Genomic DNA, 21,423 nt, shown 5'->3' on the forward strand with positions numbered 1-21,423 from the left:
TTGAAACTCAACAGTGAGCTACACAATTTCACTTCATCCTTCAGTTCGTTCCATAGCTTGACACCAATAACTGAAACACTGTGATATTTAATGTTTGTTCTTACTTTACATTTTTCAAACACAAACATCCCTCTTAAATTATAATGTCCTTCTCTTAACTTAAAAATTTTCTGAATACAAAAAGGAAGGTGTTTACTTTTAACGCGAAACATAAATTCCATTGTTTTTAAATATACAATGTCAAGAAATTTTAGTAAACCAGATTCTACAAAAAGTGGATTACTTGATTGGAGATAACCAGCTTTATTTATGACTCTAATAGCTTTTTTTTGGAGTTTAATTATTGGGTCTAAATTAGTTTTATACACATTGCCCCATATTTCCACACAGTATGACATATATGGCATTACAAGTGAACAATACAACATATGCAAACATTTTTTGCTTAACAAGTCTCAAGTTTTATAAAGAATCGCAACAGCTTTGGACATTTTGCGTTTGATATATTCTAATTACTACTACTACTACTACTACTACTACTACTACTACTACTAAATATGTTGTTTTATGGTGTTCTTTGCTCTGGAGGCGGGAGAAGGTGGGCGGACCTACATGTTAGATGCGGCAGTGTGCTGTGTGACTTCAGTTTAGTGTCAGTTGTGTATTGAGTGCTGTGGTCCTGTGGAATTCTGCACTCTGAACGTTGTCCCAGTGGCTGATTTATATCAATGTCGGATTTACCTTCACCTCCCACCCCCTACCCCATTTGAAAATATTTAGGAAAAAAAAAAAATGGAAATGTTACTCCAACCAGAAATTGAACCCAAGTCTTCCACATTGCAGTCTGATACGTTACCAAGTGACCTTAACATCCACTGTGCTTCAGTTTGACCTATTTGCTATATGATTGCCTTGGTACTTATTCGGGGTGTAAGTTACCAGTCTCGACATGATTTAATGAGGGCACTGATTGGCTCTGTGGTAACAGACAAACCAATATTTCGTGCCACATTACTGTGTCAATAGCTATCTCGTAAAAATAAAGGTGCAATAAGCAAAAACCATTAAACTAAACAGCCTTGAAAAGTGAAAATGAAATTCCTTTACAAGATTCAGAAAGTCAGAGATAATATTTATATCTGTGACATAAAAAAAATGTAGTCAAACCAATGACTGTAATGTACGTCTTCATTCAGACTGCTAATTGGTGCTAACAAGCATGTAGATGAACAAGTGAGTGGTGTCACGCCTGTTGGGTCACTAACAATTACTACAAGTGAGGCTGATGAAACAACCATCCCGATGTGCGAGTGCTTATTTCCCTGCAGCTAAAGGCCATACGACGGAGCTAATTGTGCTGGTGTGTGAACTGTGCGGCGCATCAGCTCTGAAAACATAAGGGAGTGTGTGTTTATATGAGTGGGTGGGCAGGCTGAGCCGCTGTGTGGATGCATATGCGTGTCTTTGTATGTTTTATAAACCTGTGTTTACTCTGAGTGTTGGGGGGGAGCGAGGGCAGGCGGGGCTTACGGATTCGGCATAATATTACAGAAGCCGCAAAAGCGTGGGCTGCAAATGTGACGGCCAGAGTTCTCCCAGCACCCTGCTGAGCGGTAAACAGATTGTTCATCCCGGCTGGGTGCTGGAGGAGTGAAGCCGCCATCAGTTATGTTGCATGAAGCTTCAGATCAAACACATACAGTAAAGTGGAGCTATTTTGATATTAAAAGATTCCAGGTGAATGTAAATATTTCTCTCCCTCCATACGTTATGTTTTATTTGCTCTGTTGTATGTCTGGTTGTCTCAGTATGTGGTTGAATGGGGATTTGAAGTAAGACATCACTAATATTCAGTTTGCAACAATAACAAATAATTGCTAACCCTCTTTTCCCCCACTCTCAGCTACAACGAATGCAAAAAAAAAGTGAAAGTCCCTCATTAGAGAGTGTTGTCCAGCAAGATATTAACCTATGTATCAGTGCATGTCTTTGGATGGTGGGAGGAAGCCAGAGAACCCACACAGACAAGGGGAGAACATGCAAACTCCACACAGAGAGGTCCCACCCACATCGACAGGTGTTGGAATCGAACCCAGGACCTTCTGGATAGCACAAGTGCTATTCACTGCACCACAGTGTGCTTTTTGAAATCTTGATGTCAAAATTGAATATTTAAAACAAAACTTCAAACAAGTGGTGCCAGGCACAATAAACCTCGCCCCTCACACATATTGTAGCTTATTTTGGTGTCGATGCAGCTGACGTCATCATGTCTATGCGTGTGCTGATGTCAGAATATCAATTGTCGCTATATATGTGCCAAGTTTGTAGTAAATTGAAACAAAATTGATGTTTTTATAGACATGAAATTTTGCCCATTATAAGTAAATGGGGAAAAAAAAAAAAAGATTTTAAAAATTCATTAAAAAAATTTGAACTTTGACCTACTTTTCTCAAAATATAATCACATCTATTCTGGGACACTGACAATCTACAAGCCCCATTTGGTATGAATTCAACCAATAGTTTTGCTGCTACAGTGAAAACAATCAAACAAAGAAACAACCAAAAACAATAGCCCTTGCCTTTGGGGGGGCAGGATGAAAAGAACTCCAGCATCTAAATGGTTAAAACCTCCTAACATCCACTAGGTCAGTGGTGACCCATTCATTGGTTAAGGTTATATTTGAGACGTGTATAAGCTTATGTAATTTGGTTTTGTTTTAACCTTGTGTTAAACACAGAAACTCCCTTTCAAAAGGAGTCTAATACATGCACTGAGGTCTTACACTTCTTCTGTTATAAGCTTAAACCTAATTCTAGCTGAAGGATAGGAAAAAAAGACAACTGTATGTTACTACTCTACACTTCTTTCAAATAAACAGGGTATTTGCAGGTTTGATGAAAGTGAAATAATGTCTTTTAAAGATATTTTTCAGGTCATCTTTGGTCAAATTTAAGCTCTTATATTTACAACAATAAAAGCAGAATAGCCCTCAGTTAGTGTCTTGACCCAGTCTTAACCATGTTTAAATCCAGCTAATGCTACATTTATTTTAGAGGTCGACAGATATGGGGTTTTCTAAGTCTGATGGAGATTTTTTTTTTTTTTTTTAATTTGGTCATCCGATGGCCAATATCTACAGCCGATTTTTGAGGCCAATTTTTTTTATTTTTTTTAAAAAGCACATTGACCATAAAATACATTTGAAACACTCAGATAATTAAGATTTTAACATTTATTAAACTTCAAGTGCTGCCCACACAGGTGCCTGATCAAACATCTTATAACATTTTTACTACTAATCAAATATCGGCTTTCAAAAAAGAAAATAATGTAAATAATAAAATACTGAAAAAAATCAATATATCGGCCCAATGTATCAGCTGGCTGATGTATCGGTCTACCTCTATTTACTTTTCTTCATGAGTAATGTTTCTGCTACTGATGCTTAAGCTGCTAAAGCACAAACTGGAACCCCTTCAATCATAAATGATTGCTAGTGGCTCCACTTATTCCCATCTCCATTGTGCTAAAACACTAACTATAATTACAAAGTTGACAAATGGTAACAACATTTATTGAGTTTGTGGACTTTCTAAGACCTTTAAGTGTTAATGAAAGGAACAATTTTCAATTTTAAGGATAATTAAGGCCTCAATTTAGGACAATCACGTTTAAGACCCTAAGACTTTTTAAGGATCTGAGGAAGCCCTGATTAAGACCAATTAGCAGTCTGAATGGGGACGTACTCTGATTGGCCTGACTAAATTTTAGGTTAAGGTTAACTCACTTTATTGTCCCTGTGGATAAATTCAGTTTCTGCATTTTCTGCACAAACACAGCACCTAACATTAACACAGAGCCTATTAGGAAATATATATTAGGAACAAAGTAACCATTTTCATTGTTCAGGGCTTTTTAATTGCATTTTTGTCCTCATTATGATGTTACTTATACCTGAAAATCAAAGATGAAAGGATAAATATCTGTGCTTCATTAATTAGAAAATGGGAAGAATTAACTAGTAGATCAAACGATAGCTGTCACTCTTTTTAGTTACTCCAGTGATACTTAAAATTGTGCAGAAAGATAAGATAATTTGAATAACTAGAGGCATGCTGGTGCAACATAGTGGACACTTTCTGTAGATATAAAAGATTCCTTCTATGGGAACAAAAAACTAATACAAATAATTATGAATATTCTATTATTCTATATATCTCCATTTCCTCTTAAATTCCCCTAAATATTTCATACTTCACCTCTAAAAACTGTTACTGAACACTACAACATCTTACAACCCAACTGATGATTTTTGGTTAATTAAGTGCTTACTAAAGGTAGCGAAAGATGGCAGTTTTGATTAAATATTGAGCACATCTTGTCTCTGTGTTGCTAAAAATCTCTCTGAGCCACATAACTGTAAAAATAACAATGTTGTTGCTTCTCTAAGTTCAGAGGTTGACCACTGAATTATTACTTTCACATAGTCAGACCTACCTCCACAACTTCATTTTAGCACTGTGCCAAAACTGGATAAAGGTCTAGCTGAACCCATTATCGTTCTACAACAGGGCAAAAAAAACAAACAAACAATGAATGGTTTGCATTTCTTTAAACCAATCACAGTCATCTTGGGTGACGTCAAGCCAGAAGCAGCCAAAATACCTTTGCAAAAAAGGTTAAGGAGACTTATTTTGGTTAAATATTTGGACATGGGGGGAGGTGAGCCCTAGAATCTAAATGCAGAAATATCTGCTAAAGTAAACAGCATCAAGAATTAAACAGGCCTGCCTTATTGTGTCACCCAAATCCTTGCCAAAACTCACCATTTTTCGGTATGTAGTTGCTCAGAGGTTGTCAGTGTGTGTGTGTGCGTGTGTGTGTGTGTGTGTGTGTGTGTGTGTGTGGGGGGGGGGGGGGGCTTAGAAAATGAGGGAAGGATGCCAATTCCAACAGCAACATTCCAAGTTTTAGACATTCCAGGCCCTGGTGTAATGATACTGGGCCACCCTGAAGTTCACATTAGGCACCACCAAATAATTCTGTTCACAGTTTGATGTCTCATTATGAATTGGAATGAGCACGGTAGTGCTGTAATTATGGTGGCATCATATTAATATTTACAATAGCTTCTCTTTGTCTCTCTCACTGTTTAGCAAATGCTAATTGGGCTCTGCTTCTGGTCTTTGTGGAGTTTGTTCATTCTTCCTGTGTTTGTGGGGGGTTTTGTCCTAACATCATCAATGCATCAAAAACATGTATAAGTTAATTCTCCTCCAGTGCCCAGGACCCAGGTACTGTCTTAGACCTAGAGTTGGTCTCCAGGGTCTCCTTATCTACTAGGCCAAATAAAGGGTCTGACTTTCCTTATCTTAACTGGTTAAAATGGTTAATATTAAACTGATGCATACTAAACATCAGGCTATAAGCAACTGTCATTGCTAGCATGGATATGGCCCCTCTTCTTTTCTGTATTTAACTGAAACTATGCTCTAGATTAGTGTTTCTCAATGGGGGGGGGGGGGCGTTGGGACAATGTCGTGGATGTTTGGAAAGAGAAAGCTGAGACAGGGGTGCTGAGGCAAAAATGGGGGTGTTAGTGTTACTTCTCACAGTGCTGCTTTCCTGCATGTTGTCTCAATGGGGAATGTGCGATGGAGGCATCTGCCAGGGGAAATGAAGATGTTTTGGTTTCACCTTTGAAGAGCGGTCACTGTGTCTATTTATTACAGTATGGTGTAAAGACAAAAGTTTTAATTACTATTATTGAGAAGAGTTTGGACAATGTTGGATAATGTAACAAAGCTGATAATAAACAGCTGTAAACCTATGATTGCATGTTCTAATCAGATCACTGGTAGCTAAGCAGTTGATAAATCAAATACTGATTATAATGCATGAATAATGCAGCTGCAGCCAGAAGTAAAGCTATGTCTGAGCAGATGCCGCAGAGAAAACTAATAAAATACAGAAGTTAATAATTTATATTTACACAAAAAGAAAAAAAAGTAATACATAAATAATTTCTTGTCATATTTATGAAATGGTTATCAGGACAGCTGTACCTTTTCTAAAATACTCAGTTCTAATGCAAATGGCATTTTCTGAATTCAGGGCTGACATATGTGTGAGACAGATGTGTTATAAACAAGAAGCACTGCAGCATTGGCTTTATTTTTTATTTTTTGCTATGTATGCCAAAACACTTTTTAGTAAAGCAGAAGGTGTGAGATGAGAATGACAGCAGTACGAATAAATATGCTGTTGCAAATAAAGTCTTCGGGGAATGGAGTGAAGCACACAGAAATTGTTTAGATTATTTCACGCTATAGCTCCTCATGTCATTTAGATGCATGATGGGAAACAGTTGGTCAGCACCTGGCAAGCTACCAATCCAATAAGGGAACAGATTGATTAGATCCAGGACCCCTCCCTGCTGTCAGTTCTCCTGAACTGGAGGGGCTTAGAGCTGGAAATGAGATTTTCATTCACACTCTCAATCCACTGGGAACAGAACTCCATAACCCTCACACAATCAGCCATGAAGCCAAACCAGGCTTTGTCTGTGACGCTATGTGTGTGTATGTGGAGTGTAGACCCACATGTGTGTGTTGGACCGTGTGCGTGTGTGTAGTAAGCTGTGATTATGCTGATGAGGAACTACTTTACCACTCATCTTTCTTCCCCTTCCCACACACTCTCACTTTATGCATTGCTCTGAAACACACATAGACACACGTAACAAAACAAAAAAGCCTGCGTACAATTGAAAAACCATATATACAAGTACACCCTCACGTGCACGCGCAGGCATTCATCCCTGTGTGGTGTAAAGCATGCTGTGTGTTGTAATTTCACCCTCTCCCTGCCGTGAGGAATAATTACATCGCTCACTGACTTCTCAGTCTATGTCCTGTGCTTCCCTCTCATCCTCGTCCTCATCCTCTTCCCTACCCAGTGCTTCTCTTCATCCACTCTCACCACCGTGTACACCCTCACACACTCACACACCTTCACATTGTCACACTCCGTCGCTCCTCTTGCATCCTATCTTCCCATTCCAGCTCCTCAAGCCCAGCCTCCTCTACACTCTGTCAAAGTTTCATCATCGCTGCTTACATCAATGAAGTGTTTGTTGCGTTTTACACTGAAATTATTCATGAGAATGTTTACCCAATACTTGAAAAAATGCATTGACAATACAGACAATAGATTTGTTGTTTAAGTTTTTTGTAATTTGCAGCTTCCTCCATGTGAAAATATACAATTTATCATTATAAAGCTACAGTCATTTTCTAACTTATTGAAGTGTACCTGTGCTGGTCATGCTTACGACATTAATTGTGCTTTGTGTATTATTTATAAGCAAGAGAGGCACATTCAGTAAAAACTCAGCATAAATACACTACAATTAACCTTTTTATTATGTGACTTACATGTGACTTACCCAAACTGGACCCCCTCCAGCCCCTGGCTGTGCCTAGAAATTCTGTCCATAAAAATTATGAACTGAACCGGTGACAAAGGGCAGCCCTGCCGGAGTCCAACATGCACCTGCAACAGGTCTGACTTACTGCCGGCAATGCGAACCAGGCTCCTGCTTCAGTCATACAAGGACCGGACTGCACTTAGCAGAGGGCCCCGGACCCAATACGACTAAAGCACCCTCCCCCAGGGACACGGTTGAACGCCTTCTCCAAATCCACAAAACACATGTGGACCAGTTGGGCAAATTCCCATGAACCCTCGAGCACCTGATGGAGAGTGTAGAGCTGGTCCAGTGTGCTGCAACCGGGATGAAAACTGCATTGTTCCTCCTGGATCCGAGGTTCGACTATCAGTCAGATCCTCCGCTCCAGTACCCTGGAACAGACTTTTCCCCGAGGGGCTGAGGAATGTGATCCCCTTGTGGTTGGAGCACATCCTCCGGTCCCCTTTCTTAAAAAGCGGGACCACCACCCTGGTCTGCCAATTCAGAGGTACTGTCCTTGACTGCCACGCGATGTTACTGTGATGTGTCAACCAAGACAGTCCTTGCACATCCAGAGACTTAAGGTACACAGGGTGAATCTCATCCACCCCTGGTTGCCACCAAGGACCTTGCCAACCACCTCGGTGCTTCAGCTTCGGTGATGGACAAGTCCACCTCTGAGACCTCAGCCTCTGCTTCCTCCATGGAAAACATGACAGTGGGATTGAGGAGATCCTTGAAGTATAATTCATTATTATTATTATTATTATTATTATTATTATTATTATTATTATTATTATTATTATATTTGTGTATGTAGGATCATATTATTTACACTCATTTTGTGTTTACTTTGTCAGGTTAAAATGTGTTTTATTTGAAATCTGTAAATATGTGTTGTTGTTTTGTACAGTTCTCCTGTGGGAGAGGAGCCAGAGTTTACTATTATTTACACTGAGGCCCTTTCCTTGATGCTTTTGTTTGTCAGAAACAAGATGTCCCACTGTCTCTCGGCATCACAACAGTCCCACAGTTACATCAAAATGATCAACAAAAAATAAGGGCTTTTAAGATACCAGTATTTTGTGGAGACTCAGATGTGGGTCCTCATAACTGCACATTAACATTTATTATCATTTTAAAACACACAGGTTGATGCTGTAGTTTGATGACGCTAGTTAAAACAATATTACATTCAGCCTGTGTCCCAGACCGGCTTCTTTTGGCAGGAGCCACTAGTCGATGACTTGACAAGAACGGCTGGTCCAGAGGGACTGATTAGCAGAGACTGACGTTTAATTTACCTGCAATTTCTCATGTAACTGTGTGAACTATTTTCATTCCGTCAGCCTGTCATTTGTTGATTTACGCTGCAGTACACACTGTACATAATAATCCATCATAACCAGAAAGTTGAGTATGCTGTGTGGAACCGGTGGGTATTTTTTGCACATAACAGGTTTAATAATGCACATCATGAATGAAGACAGAAGTCACTGAACAAATAAAAGGCATAGATAGATAGATAGATAGATAGATAGATAGATAGATAGATAGATAGATAGATAGATAGATAGATAGATAGATAGATAGATAGATAGATAGATAGATAGATAGATAGATAGATAGATAGATAGATCTGTTAGTTCTGGAGGCAAAAGGACATCATTGTACTGGCTAGTTTGCAAGTTAACTGGTGGTTTTTTACTATGTGCAGGGTGAGATTTGTCAAAAAACTGTGTGTGTGTGTGTGTGTGTGTGGAGGGGGGGGGGGGTAATCATGAAAAAAAAAAGCAATCAACAGGCTAAAAATACATGAAACATTTAATTTTCTGCGACGGCCTCACCTGCGATGTGGGAGATGGTCTAATTAAGTTTCAGGACCATGGATAAGGGCCGATCACACCAACATGGGAGATGATTTATGGCCAATGAGAAACTCAAACCTAACATAAAACCTAATCGATTAAGATGCAGTTGAACATGTACATTAGCATCTGCAGACGTACATCCGTACTAGTGATGAGTGGACCAGTGGGTTACCTGCAGGACGGGGCGGGTCGGGTCAAAAAAATGTCACTTTCAGACACAGACAGACACTGATATGTAGGCGACAGAGAGAGATAGGTAAGGTATACAATGTATTTATGTGCATGGAGACGTTTGCGAATTCCGAGACTGCCAACAGTTCGGTTCAGGTGAAAATTAAGGCTCCCACAGAGATGGGCACACTGTGCGCAGACTGTGAGTGGCACAGACTCTGCATCTGCTTTGGGTCCACCTCGAGTATGCCTGACTATAAATGTAAGAAAACTCAGTCCCAACCTACCTGTTATTTCAATTAGTTTTTAATCATTGACGGGGTTGCCCCCCCCCGCCCAAGGATGACATTTATGCAGAAGTAGGGATGTAAAAACCAGAGGGGGTGGTTGATCCCCCCATCCCCCCCAATAAATCGCACCCTGACTATGTGCTATGTATAACCACAATGTATGTATGCACCGCTATCACTATGTATAACCCTAACCCTTTACTATGTACTCCTGAAGGGAAATTCAGTGTTTACATTTTACCCATCATATTACACACAGCACCTAGCCAGAGCATTATCAATTAACACATTTAGATCATTGAGCTATCATTGAAGGGGGTTGGTGACCACCTCCAGATCTTCAACAGTACAATGAAACAGCAGAGGAATAAACCTTTGTATATTTGCTTTTGAATGGGGGGGGGGGGGGGGTCCTGTAAATGTATTTATTATAATGTCTTTCCTTAGTGAGGAAAGGGTTACATTCATGTATTTGGTTCAAATACAGTGATTAATGTCATTTTCCAAAGTCAGTATTTCGCCTGCAGTAGATCATGGCCCAAAGGGATACATTTGAGAGACAGACACAAAAGAATTACTGGTGAATAAAACCATGCAAATTATCTAAATACAGCACATAATTAAACTGATTTTGTTGTTACATGTTTTCTTTTAAATTGTCTTAAACCCTGTTTAAAATGTTTACAGCAGTCAATCTTTTCACTTTGTGCATAGTTGTGAGTTAACATAGTTTGTTTGTTTATTTATCAGCTTCATCCACTTCATTCTCTGTTCTTTGTCACCAGATATAAAGTGGTAGAACGACGGCTGGATGTGTGTTATGGACTCAGGGACACAGCACTGCAGCAGCCTGAATACAGAAAAAGGAACCGATATGGCCTCAGAATCTGTAAATGACGTCATGGTTTAACAAATGGATAAAGCTTTGACCTTCTACTTGTTATCAAAGAATACTGATGATTCAGCCTTGAGTATTACAAGTCCACCCTGGTTACTCAGTCCCCCTAATAGGAATGTCACCTAACTTAAAAACTTCTACTTCTACTTTGCTCCTGGAGTCACGAAGTATGTGAATGGATTTTTTAGCGCTCAAAGCTCTGAGGAAAAGCTACAGCATCAGCAGCAGAGAGATTATTGACACCAGCCCCAGTAGAATTGACAGCATTCCATGTTCCCCACTATTCTTTAAATCCTATCAATCCCTCCACATAACCTGTACTGTGTTTTTCCACACAAAACATTATATCCAAACAGCCTTTGTAATCCTTTGAAAACACCTCTGTTGAATTGATCTATCTTAGCTCTAACAAAAGAGCCGATTGTGATGGAAGCAAAAGTGCAGACTTGGCCCATCTGCCGCTCCAGCAGGTCTAAGAAAATGTTTTGAGTAACAGCAGGCGTTTTCAGATATTGTTTGACACAAGTATTTACTCTTAGACTCAGCCTCATGTGGATTATTTAAAAATCCACAGATATGATCTGATTACTAATCCTGTTAGATCAGATTTCCCATACCTGATGTGATGCGAATGTAACTTTAACCCTGGGAAATACCACACAAAGCTGTAACTCATTCCATTCATAGCCATCATATCTAACAGACGCAGTCCAGTTGCCAGACTAAAATTGTGTCATTGTACATCTGTGCAAACTACTTTTTAAGAATATCATCATAATCTGTCACTGAAGAATCCACTACCTTTGTGCCATTCCTCAGTGAAAGCATGTGGTCAACCCTGCCTCAAGATCCTGCCTTCGTTTCATTATAAACATCATGTAAACTATGAATAAGGTCGTTTTGATCAACATTATTACACTTCCTATAGTTCGTTTTTTTTTTAAAGATACTAGGCCTTGGTTTAATACCAAAAACAGTCGGCAAAGATCTGAGAAGAAAATGACAAAAGCATTACTATTGCAACAACACTTCATCAGTCGGGTAAAACGAACCTGTCTCACAACGTTCCAAACCCAGCTCATATTTAGGACATTCCTGTTTAGACAGGCTTTTCATAGCCTCCATTATCTTTTAGCAGTTTATTTGAAACTTGGTGTTTTATTCAAAGATTTTTATTTTTCTCAGTTGCACTTTTTAGAGATAAGATAAGATAAGATTCTTTTATATGAAAAGTGCTTTATAAATTCAATTTATTATTATTATTATTATTATTATTATTATTATTTCTATTATTATTATTATTATTATTATTATTATTATTATTATTATTATTATTATTGTTATTTCTATTATTATTATTATTATTATTATTATTATTATTATTATTATTATTATTATTATTATTATTCATTCATTCATTCATTCATTCATTATCTGAACCCGCTTTATCCTCACTACGATCACGAGGGTTGCTGGAGCCTTTCCCGGCTACTTATGGGTGAAGGCGGGGTATACCCTGGATATGTCGCCAGTTCATTTCTTCTTATTATTAAAAAAATAATAATGTATTTGTTGTTATTGCAAGCCATAGTCTTTTCCTAAGTGTATTTACTCCCTAAGGGCTGTTTCATAGTCAACACAAGGGCACGCAGACGTGAATGCATTGCGACACATCGAGACGCATTGGCCGCCATGATGCATGCTTGCGTCTAAAAATGTCTTGTCCATTTTTTAAAATATGCAATGCATGTAATATATGTCAGTGGTGGGGGCAATACGCAAGCAATGTAGTTTAATGTAATCAACTCCAAAACTCCAACTGGGTTCACCAGAGTCTCCAGCAGAAAGCGAGCCACTCAAGCCAGCAGGCTGTCAAATTTAGAGACAGATTTTAGATATATTGGAAATGCTTCTCCTTGTCTAAAATTCACATAGACTGAACGAGAGATTGGAATTCCCCGTCCTGATCTCTGCTGCAGTTCAGAGGCCCGACATACCACCGTCTATATTTGGCATGTTTTTTTTGGTGCCGCTGATTCAAAATCAACATCAGAATACTCTCTTCCTCAGTGGCCATTTTGATCTGAATATCACCTGGTTTGACACCCGGAATGTACCTGACTCTGCTACCTCCTATTGTGTGAGTAATGTTTTGCATTTTACACATCGCCTGGCTCTCTTGCATTCATTGTGGAAATGAAAGCATTGCACGTGTCTACTTTGTAGGCAGCCTAAAAGTAGAACTGACAAGAATTAGGGTGTAAACTCCACATTACAAAGCCTTAGATTTTGTGTTATGATCATCACCTACCACCTGCCCCTTGAGGAACAGCAAAAGAAGTAAATGTAAACTGTAAATCCTTCATTGACCATTTTACTTTTGTACAAGGCACACATTTTGTTTGTAGCAGACAAGCTACTAACATATTTGGAAATAGTTGGGCTTAATGGTGTATTTGCTAAATCCAGGACTTTGCTTCAAGGGGGAAAGTTTTTATCCCGACATATTTAGGTTAAAGTACAAAAAAAAATTGTTTTAGGTTGAGAGGAGACCATGGTTTATTGTCAATATTTTGTTATAGTCATATTAATGGTGCTATTTTTTTTTTATTATTAAACCAAGCTCTTACCCTAAACCTATCAAACCAAGCCCTGGTGTATTTCCTTAAATCTGAGAGCTGTCAGTGCCTTAATGCCAGTGTTATTACAGCCTCCATGTATTCCCTAAAAACACAAAAATGCCATTATGTACATGTCAAATGTATAATGCAACACTCAGTTCTGACAGCTGCGTTGAGGTACATTCTTTGTGTGTTTTGTTGGTGTGTTACTGTACCATTCAGCCACTTGGAGTTGTACTGGGCAGTGCGTAGAGGGGGCATGCCGCCCAGGCTGCGGTATATGACGGGGTCTCGGCCGGAGAAGTCGATGACCGTCGCAGCGTACAGCTCACCACTCTCTGTCACCACCGCTGTGGAGTTGTGTCGTGGGTCATAGGGGCAACGAGCGACACCGTTCACCCGTTCCAGCACACTGCTCATGTTGCCCACCTACGAAAGACGATCAGACAGGACAGTAGAGAAGCAAAGAGACAGGTGAGGGTTTGGTTGGTTTAATTTTAGTCTTAGAATATTCTAGGGTTTTTGTCTTTTTAACTATTATTTTAAATTACAGACTTATCTGTACCTCTCGGCTAATACACAGCGGCTGAAAAGCATTGGTTCCACAGGTCATGACCTCCGTCTTGTTCACCAGCAGGACTCTGATGTAGTTCTGACATTCAGTCTACAGATCAAAGGGGTTAAAAAGAATGCAGCAGATGAAAGTCAGCAGAGAATAACTAAGATGGAAGGCTTGTTCAGCTAAATGCTGTTCGACATGTCACAGAGAAGAACAATGGGCTGAGGGTTCCGGTATCAGTCTGGCATTCCACCAAAACCAAAGCAACTCAGTATCTCCAGCTTCTAATGTTGTAAGTTGATTGGCGCAAAATATGAATACTGGTTCAGAAGTGAATGGAAGCCAAGTTGTGAGACTGACAGACACTCTTGGAACAAAAACTTGAAATAGATTTATTGGTAATGAGCCATTTTATGTAAGTATAATTTCTTTTAATAGCGCCTCTTTGTGTTGCAGAGAAGAAGGAAGGTAATTGCGGCGAGGATTCAAAAAGAATTGATTGTATGTTTTTGTTATTTGGTATCAGCTTTCACACTGAAGGCGCTGTGGGAGATAAAAATGACGTAGCAATCAGTTCCTACAAAGTAATCGAAACAAGACAGCTGATCATGTCTTTGGTTATCAGACATTTTTGAAAGGCAGTCATTTTGAGAGTCTGACTATCTTGCCCTGGGCTGTCTAGTGAGCATTTTCCTTCTCTTTCCTTTGCCCCTTCTCTTCTCTTCACTGCAACAAAACAACTCCTGATTGAAGGGTCTGAAATAGCTGTTTTGTACAGAGCCCTCCCATGAGGCTCATAAGGACCTCACTGGAACAGCTAGAAGATATCAAGATGGCCTCGCTGTAAGCCCGGCTGCTCTGACACAAAATCTTGTAATTGGGGGCGGAATTGAGGTTACCTCTGTTTTGCCTTTGCTCTGACAGGACCTCCTGGTTTCCTCGTCCGGTGCCCACTCTGTCGCCTAGGAAACAAAAACAAGAAAAAAGCCCAAGGATGACAAAGAGGCTGAAAAAGCAGTCAGCTGTGTCCTTCAGACACTACAAAACAGTTACGCAACAACTGACTGTTGCTAATACTGTAGGCACGCACAGAAAGATGCATGAAAAGACTTGAACCTCATTGCTGTTTGTTTATTGTGTAAACATGGTGACTGGCCTGGCAGCCAAGAGCTTATTTGAGGGTAACCGGCGAGGTACCGTACGAGGCAGCTGAAGGTCTGAGGATGGCATTAGCATGTAAATGGCTTTCTCGCCATCTTCTCCTCCTTTCTTCCAGTCTCTATCTTTCTTTCTCGGAAGAAAGTTTGCAGCACTTGCCTCTACTCCACTGGCCCCCTTTCACTCCCACCGGCCAATTACATTCCTGTTGATGCTTGTGCTTAATTATGGATGCAGGCGGCAGCACAGCGCTGCAAACACACTACTTCATGTGCACGGACACATGCTCCTTGGCCACCGGAGCTGCACTGGCTCTTGTTAAGAGAACTGAGAGATGTCCCTCCGTTGGTGTGAACTGTTCATATGCAAGTCGCCAACAGGACCCCCCGTTGTTGTGTGTCTTTGGCCTCATTTTACTCATCCTCCCACAGGTCCGCCTTTTCTTTGATGTCAGTACCCAAGTAGGAAGTGTCTACAAGTTTTTAAAAAAGTCTGCCATTAGATAAGATCAATCTATCCAAACCTCCACCTCTGTCATGTTGTCTTCTGCCAAAGTGAATGTTTTCATGCACAACACCCTCCACTAAAGCGTCGTCACAGGTCGAGATCTAGATTTTGCTTCTTCTTAACCTATAAAGACCCAGTGCTACTTATGTGGCAGTTCCCAAATGATTTTCTTCTCTCTATTTAACCTTTCTTAAGTAATTTATCACCGTTTATTACAATATTACCCTCTGTATTTTGCATTTGTCAGCGTAAATCATGTTTTTATCCTTATATTTATTCTCCTATATTTAATGTAGATGTTCATGAAAACTCAAAGATTATATTAAAACAGAGAAAACTTATGAAAAAGTGACTTTCTCCAGGAAATTTATCAATAACTGAACATAAAACAAGCATCTCCATCCACTGTCATTGATCTAACTCCATGGGATTTACTGGTGAATCAATATTGTAGAAGATGACAGTGTTTCCACGTTCACTACGGAGCCTCTGAACGTCCAAATGGGTCATATCTGATGACCATGAAAAGATGACAAACTGTATTTTAAACTAATTATTTACATGTATTGATAGGATTAGTAGACAGTTTAGATCAGCTGATGCTTAGGTCAATGGTGGATGTTTGAGTCTTTATGGGTTAAATTACAACTAGTTTGGAAACAGTTGCAACCAAACACTGAGCCCTGTGCACCAGTCGGGTCAGTTGTAAACTGGGTCAGTATTTCACGAGCCAAAGAGGACATTTCACTGGGGAAAGGGGCTTATTCACCTCCATACCTATATGCAGGCGATTTTAGGGTGTGGATTTATCCCGCAGTCATATCATTCGTCTGCCTTTTTGAAGCCTCATTTTGCTTTAATTAAAGCTCAGCGGAAGACACTTAAAAAGTACAGCCCCAAGATACAGTGAGATATTCTGCTGGGAAAATATAGTTTTAAGTTAATAAGATTTTTTAGCTCCTCGGTGCATACAATATGACTCTTCAGGAACTGAAATGGAAATACAATGTTATAGGGGCATTTAATGAGAAGTTAAGAACGCTGCCAAACACTTTCTGATGACAAGATTTGACTTTAAATTGCTGAGTACTTCTTTGTGTTTGCAGTCTTTAAATAGATCCCCCTTGTTTCACAGATCATGGATTTTATCAACTATGCCAGCAGAAGTAGAAGTTCATGATTTAGGATGATTAGCTTCTGCATAAATTTTTGCTAATGAGCAAAAACATCCGTCTGAGCAGTTCTGTCCATTGGCTAATGAGCCAGTCAAACATCTGTGCATTGTCCTGGGATTTCTGTTATTGCTATATATACTGAGATTATATTCCATTCAAGAGTGTGTGATTGTTTTTTTATTGATCACGCTCCCAGAACAGTCTGTTCCTGCCAAAACACTAAAGGGGACATCACTCTATTACAACTTAGAGCTTTAACAATCTATTCAGTTAAGTCTGTGCTCTTATTAATGTAGAATCCAGCAACAGACAGTGGTCAGTGGTTTTCAACAACCAAACTATGATACACAGCCTGTTTATAACATCCTCAGCTTTTAACTTGAGATAGACAAGGGGGTAAACAAAGCAAACATCTAGCAACTAAAGACATTTTTACCAGGAGTTGATGAAAACTGAATGATTAAAGAGCAAAGAGAAGCATGACAGGCTGTACACACAATTAAAACACTCATTATTAACTAATGATGAGGTAGTTGATTAATTGTTTCTTCTATGAAAAAGTGAAAAAACATGTAATTTGTCACAGACGCAGAGTTTGTTGTTCTCAGCCAACAGTTCCACCCACAAAAAACAAACAAACCAAAAAGCTGCAACTAGAAAATGTTTGACATTTTTTATTTGAAAAATGACTCAAATTATTTTTCACTTATCTTCCTTTGAAGCACAAAGTTATTATGGCTTGTATAAGATACAGGTGTCACAATCAGTGTGTTTGCAGACACACTCCTGTTTACCAATCCAGTAACTAAAAAAAAAAAAGACTGCCTTTGTACATTTCTGCAAACCATGGATACATAAAATCTCTAGATAATTTGTTATTGAAGAATGGAGTGGGTGGGTGGTAGATATACAAGAACCATTCGCTAGCATTGAACACTGAAAGACACAATACAAAATGCTTGTTAGTTTGCTTTTGAGACTTTGAAAACAAATATTAAACAGGACAGTTTTAACATAAATGACTTAAAAGTAGAAAAATCCTATTGTTCCCTTCATCCAGCTGTTTTATTCAGGTGAATGGAGATGGTTCTCATGATTATTCATAATAACTGGAGTCAGTGTAGCGATAAGGCAATTACGTATTAACTGTGACCAGTGGGTAATAATCCTGTTTGTGTATGTCAGTGACACCTTTCATCTCACAATGTTAATGTACAAACATTTTACCTCCATGAAAAAGCACAGGCTAGAGAGAAACACTGGGACAAATTCATTAGTGTTATAAAGCTATGTTTAGCTCTTGCAGCTAGAAGAGTATCAGTAAGTGGTGTCTGGCCCTTATTGATAGTTACAGCTCATCTCCCTGTCTCCCACAGCAGCTCCCTTCAATTAACCTGCCTCAGACTGCACTGAGCGAGAGGCAGCAGCAGGGGACGGCTATTTAAAGTAAACTGTGATTAAAATGAAACTTGAGCTCCAGACAGCGAATGTGCACTACATGAAGAAATGCAGAAAAAAAAAAAAAAAAGACCAAATACAAGCTCATCCGCTGTGCAAGAGCTCCGGTGCCTAGTCACGCTGCTTATGCTGCCAGCATGGCGGTACGCAGACGGTCGACAACAACCTCAAATCCACTTCCCATGAGCCCGACGAGCAGCGTGGCACATGCCGTTCAGAGAGCAGCCCCGCCCGCTCTGTAGGCAGTCCATCACTCCGCCTGTTGAAATGAAAGCGCTGCTCCTCCACAGCCCCTGCCTGTCAGCCCCTGACAGCCTGGGGACTGATGGGGTGACATCATTGTAAACACACACATACCCACACACACACAGAGAGAGGGTGATGGATGCCTTCGTGATGAATCATGGCTTGGGGCTTTGCCATCCTTTTCGCCGGGGCCCCATCTCCAAGGATCCCCATCGGCTTAACCCGCTGACCTTCACCAGAACCCCCCTCCCCACTCCAAACCCCCACTAGTCTCTGTCCATCTCTTCACACCAGCGTAGAACAAAGCCACACTCACACAGAGCCTGTGAGAATAGCAGGCCTGCCTCAGCATCCTCCCTCTCAAATACCTTCCCTCAGTACCAAACTCTGAATGGTCTGACTCCCATCAACAGAATGAATAAAAGCTGTATGTGTGGGCAGGATGCGCTACTATTTAGTTTAGTTCCACTAACAAATATCCATGTTAACACAAAAACTAACAATGGTAAGAAACAGACAGTCGGGATATAAATGTGTTTGTTATATACTGTTACAGGTAAACTGATTCACATGCTGTTTATGGTGCTGTCACTGTATTATGAACACTAACAGCCACTGAAAGTCTATTTAAGACCTGAGCTAGGGCTAGTTAAGTTATATACATTTTACTACTTTGTTACGAGTACTTTCTAACGTGCAATTGCCTGTTTTTTCACTATGTTTTTTCAGAGTTATTGTTTTGCTATTTTCTTGTAGTATTTCTTGTGTCTGTATATTTATTGTTGTGCTGTAGGGCTGCACGATATTGGAAAAAACTGACAGTGCAATTTTTTTAATCCTGCAATACGAAAAAATACTCAGGAGTATATAATATCTGTGTGGTGCCGACATAAATGGTCAAACTAATTAGTTGTGTTTCCTCTTGTTGTGGCAACAGGTGCAAGACACAGTTGACACAGAACACGTGTTTCAATATCATCCTTCTTGAAGCCGAAATAATTCCAGATAACTGATGTTGCTTTTCTTTTTGGTACCAAGTCTTCCTTTACAGTGATTTTCTGTTGTTTGTTGCTCATTTTTTAATGTTGTTACCAGTGACTCACTCCAAACTGATTAAGAATGTGATTGGTGGATCACTGTGCGCAGTGTGTGTCAGGTACCCAGGTTGAAATTAGATGAGAACACATTGAGTTCATTTGCCTCCTACATTGCAGAACCTGCGATATGACTATTGTGCGCACATACATTGCAATGACGTTGCTCATAAAATATATTGTGCAGCTCTATTGTGCTGCTACTGGAACCTCAATTTACTGAGGACTCTGCCCAAAGGATCAATAAAGTTCTGTCTAATCTAATCTAATCTAATCTAATCTAATCTAATCTAATCTAATTTTTATTATTATTATTGTTATTATTATTTTAACCTTTGTTTATCAAGATAAAATCCCACTGAGATCGAAATCTCTTTTACAAGGGCAACCTGGCCAAGAGGTCTAGCAGCATACACCATACCATAATGAAAAGCAGGTCCACAGATCGATGATAACAATACATTTTTTAAAAATTTGACACACTTACTTTAAATCGACTTTAAATTTGACACACTTTAATTTTCGTGAATGTGCTAATGAACTTGCCTTCCTTCTATCCTGTTGTCATCACCTATAGGAGCAGCATCTGCCTGTGCTTGATTTTGACGGTTTCACAGATGAGTCATCTGACGTTGGCATGTTGTCAACTGAGCTTTTTCCATTTGAGGAAATGAATGAAGAGGTTTATTTCATTGCCACTGTACTATTATTATCACAGCATTACTACCAACCCTTTCAAGGATGACAGCCTGTTGTTACTTCCTGTAATGAGTCCCATGGTTTTAAGTGTAGAAAAAATTTTTACACTAGAAATGAACTGAATTATTCTTTAGTTTAATCTGGATCAGTGCATCCCAAAGCACTCTTAAATCTTGACCCTATGTCTCCCCTGGAGGTTACCTGGCTCAAAAAAATATGCATTACAATAGACTAGACTAGACTAGACTAGAATAGACTAGAACAGACCAGACTAGACTAGAATAGACTAGAATAGAATAGACTAGAATAGACTAGAATAGAATAGACTAGAATAGAATAGAATAGAATAGAATAGAATAGAATAGAATAGAATAGAACAGAACAGAATAGACTAAACTAGACTAGACTAGACTAGAATAGAATAGAATAGAATAGAATAGAATAGAATAGAATAGAATAGAATAGAATAGAACAGAATAGAATAGAATAGAATAGAATAGAATAGAATAGAAAAGGTTTTATTGTCATTACACTGGTTGTGCAACGAACTTGCAGGTGGTCTCTACCAGTGACAGTGCACTTACATCTAAATAACAACACAAAATATTGAAAAAGTATTTTTTTAAAAAGTGTGCAATCGAAAATATGTGCAAATTAGAGATATACTGTATGAACGGGCACAATTTAAAAAAATATAAAAGTAGTATAAAAATGTGCAAATTATTGTACTTGAGTAGGTACCTCTACATGTATTACATAACTGGATTATGTGAGGAATTTAGCTGTTGAGTCTGTGTTCAGTTTTTACTGAAGCTGGTCATTTGTTGATGTTAGCTAACTTAATATCTAAGCAAACAACTGTCACGGTTGCCTAGCGCTATAACAACAGCCCCTGCACTGCTCTCTATGTAGAGGATGGGGTGGTTTTTCCATGAAAATCCATCAATTCAACCCCGACCCCTTCAGCCTGAGCAGCTACAAAAGAAAGACACAGAGTTAGGTAACTTCAATAAACAACCAACTCTGAGGACATTAGACTCCAACACACATGAACACACACACACACACACACACACACACACACACACACACACACACACACACACACGTAACATATTGAATGTATTGAACCTTTATAAAAGTAAGAAATAAAATGAATTAGAATAGTTTCATCATTTATCATTTTATAACAGGGTAA

The 21,423-nt window shown here is 39.2% G+C and overlaps 1 protein-coding gene across 6 annotated transcripts in view; it reads right to left on the reverse strand.

The window, feature by feature from the left end:
• sema5ba (sema domain, seven thrombospondin repeats (type 1 and type 1-like), transmembrane domain (TM) and short cytoplasmic domain, (semaphorin) 5Ba) overlaps positions 1-21,423 on the reverse strand; it is a 364,937-nt gene that overhangs the window by 111,873 nt on the left and 231,641 nt on the right. For all 6 annotated transcript variants that reach the window (XM_030125702.1, XM_030125703.1, XM_030125704.1 and 3 more), the window contains exons 6-8: positions 14,788-14,850; positions 13,895-13,993; positions 13,545-13,758 (exon numbers count right to left, since the gene is read on the reverse strand). In XM_030125702.1, the coding sequence (XP_029981562.1) occupies positions 13,545-13,758; positions 13,895-13,993; positions 14,788-14,850 (376 nt within the window). The remainder of the gene's footprint in view (positions 1-13,544; positions 13,759-13,894; positions 13,994-14,787; positions 14,851-21,423) is intronic.

The sequence above is a fragment of the Sphaeramia orbicularis genome, chromosome 21 (genome assembly GCF_902148855.1).
Source record: "Sphaeramia orbicularis chromosome 21, fSphaOr1.1, whole genome shotgun sequence".
Classification (NCBI taxonomy): domain Eukaryota; kingdom Metazoa; phylum Chordata; class Actinopteri; order Kurtiformes; family Apogonidae; genus Sphaeramia; species Sphaeramia orbicularis.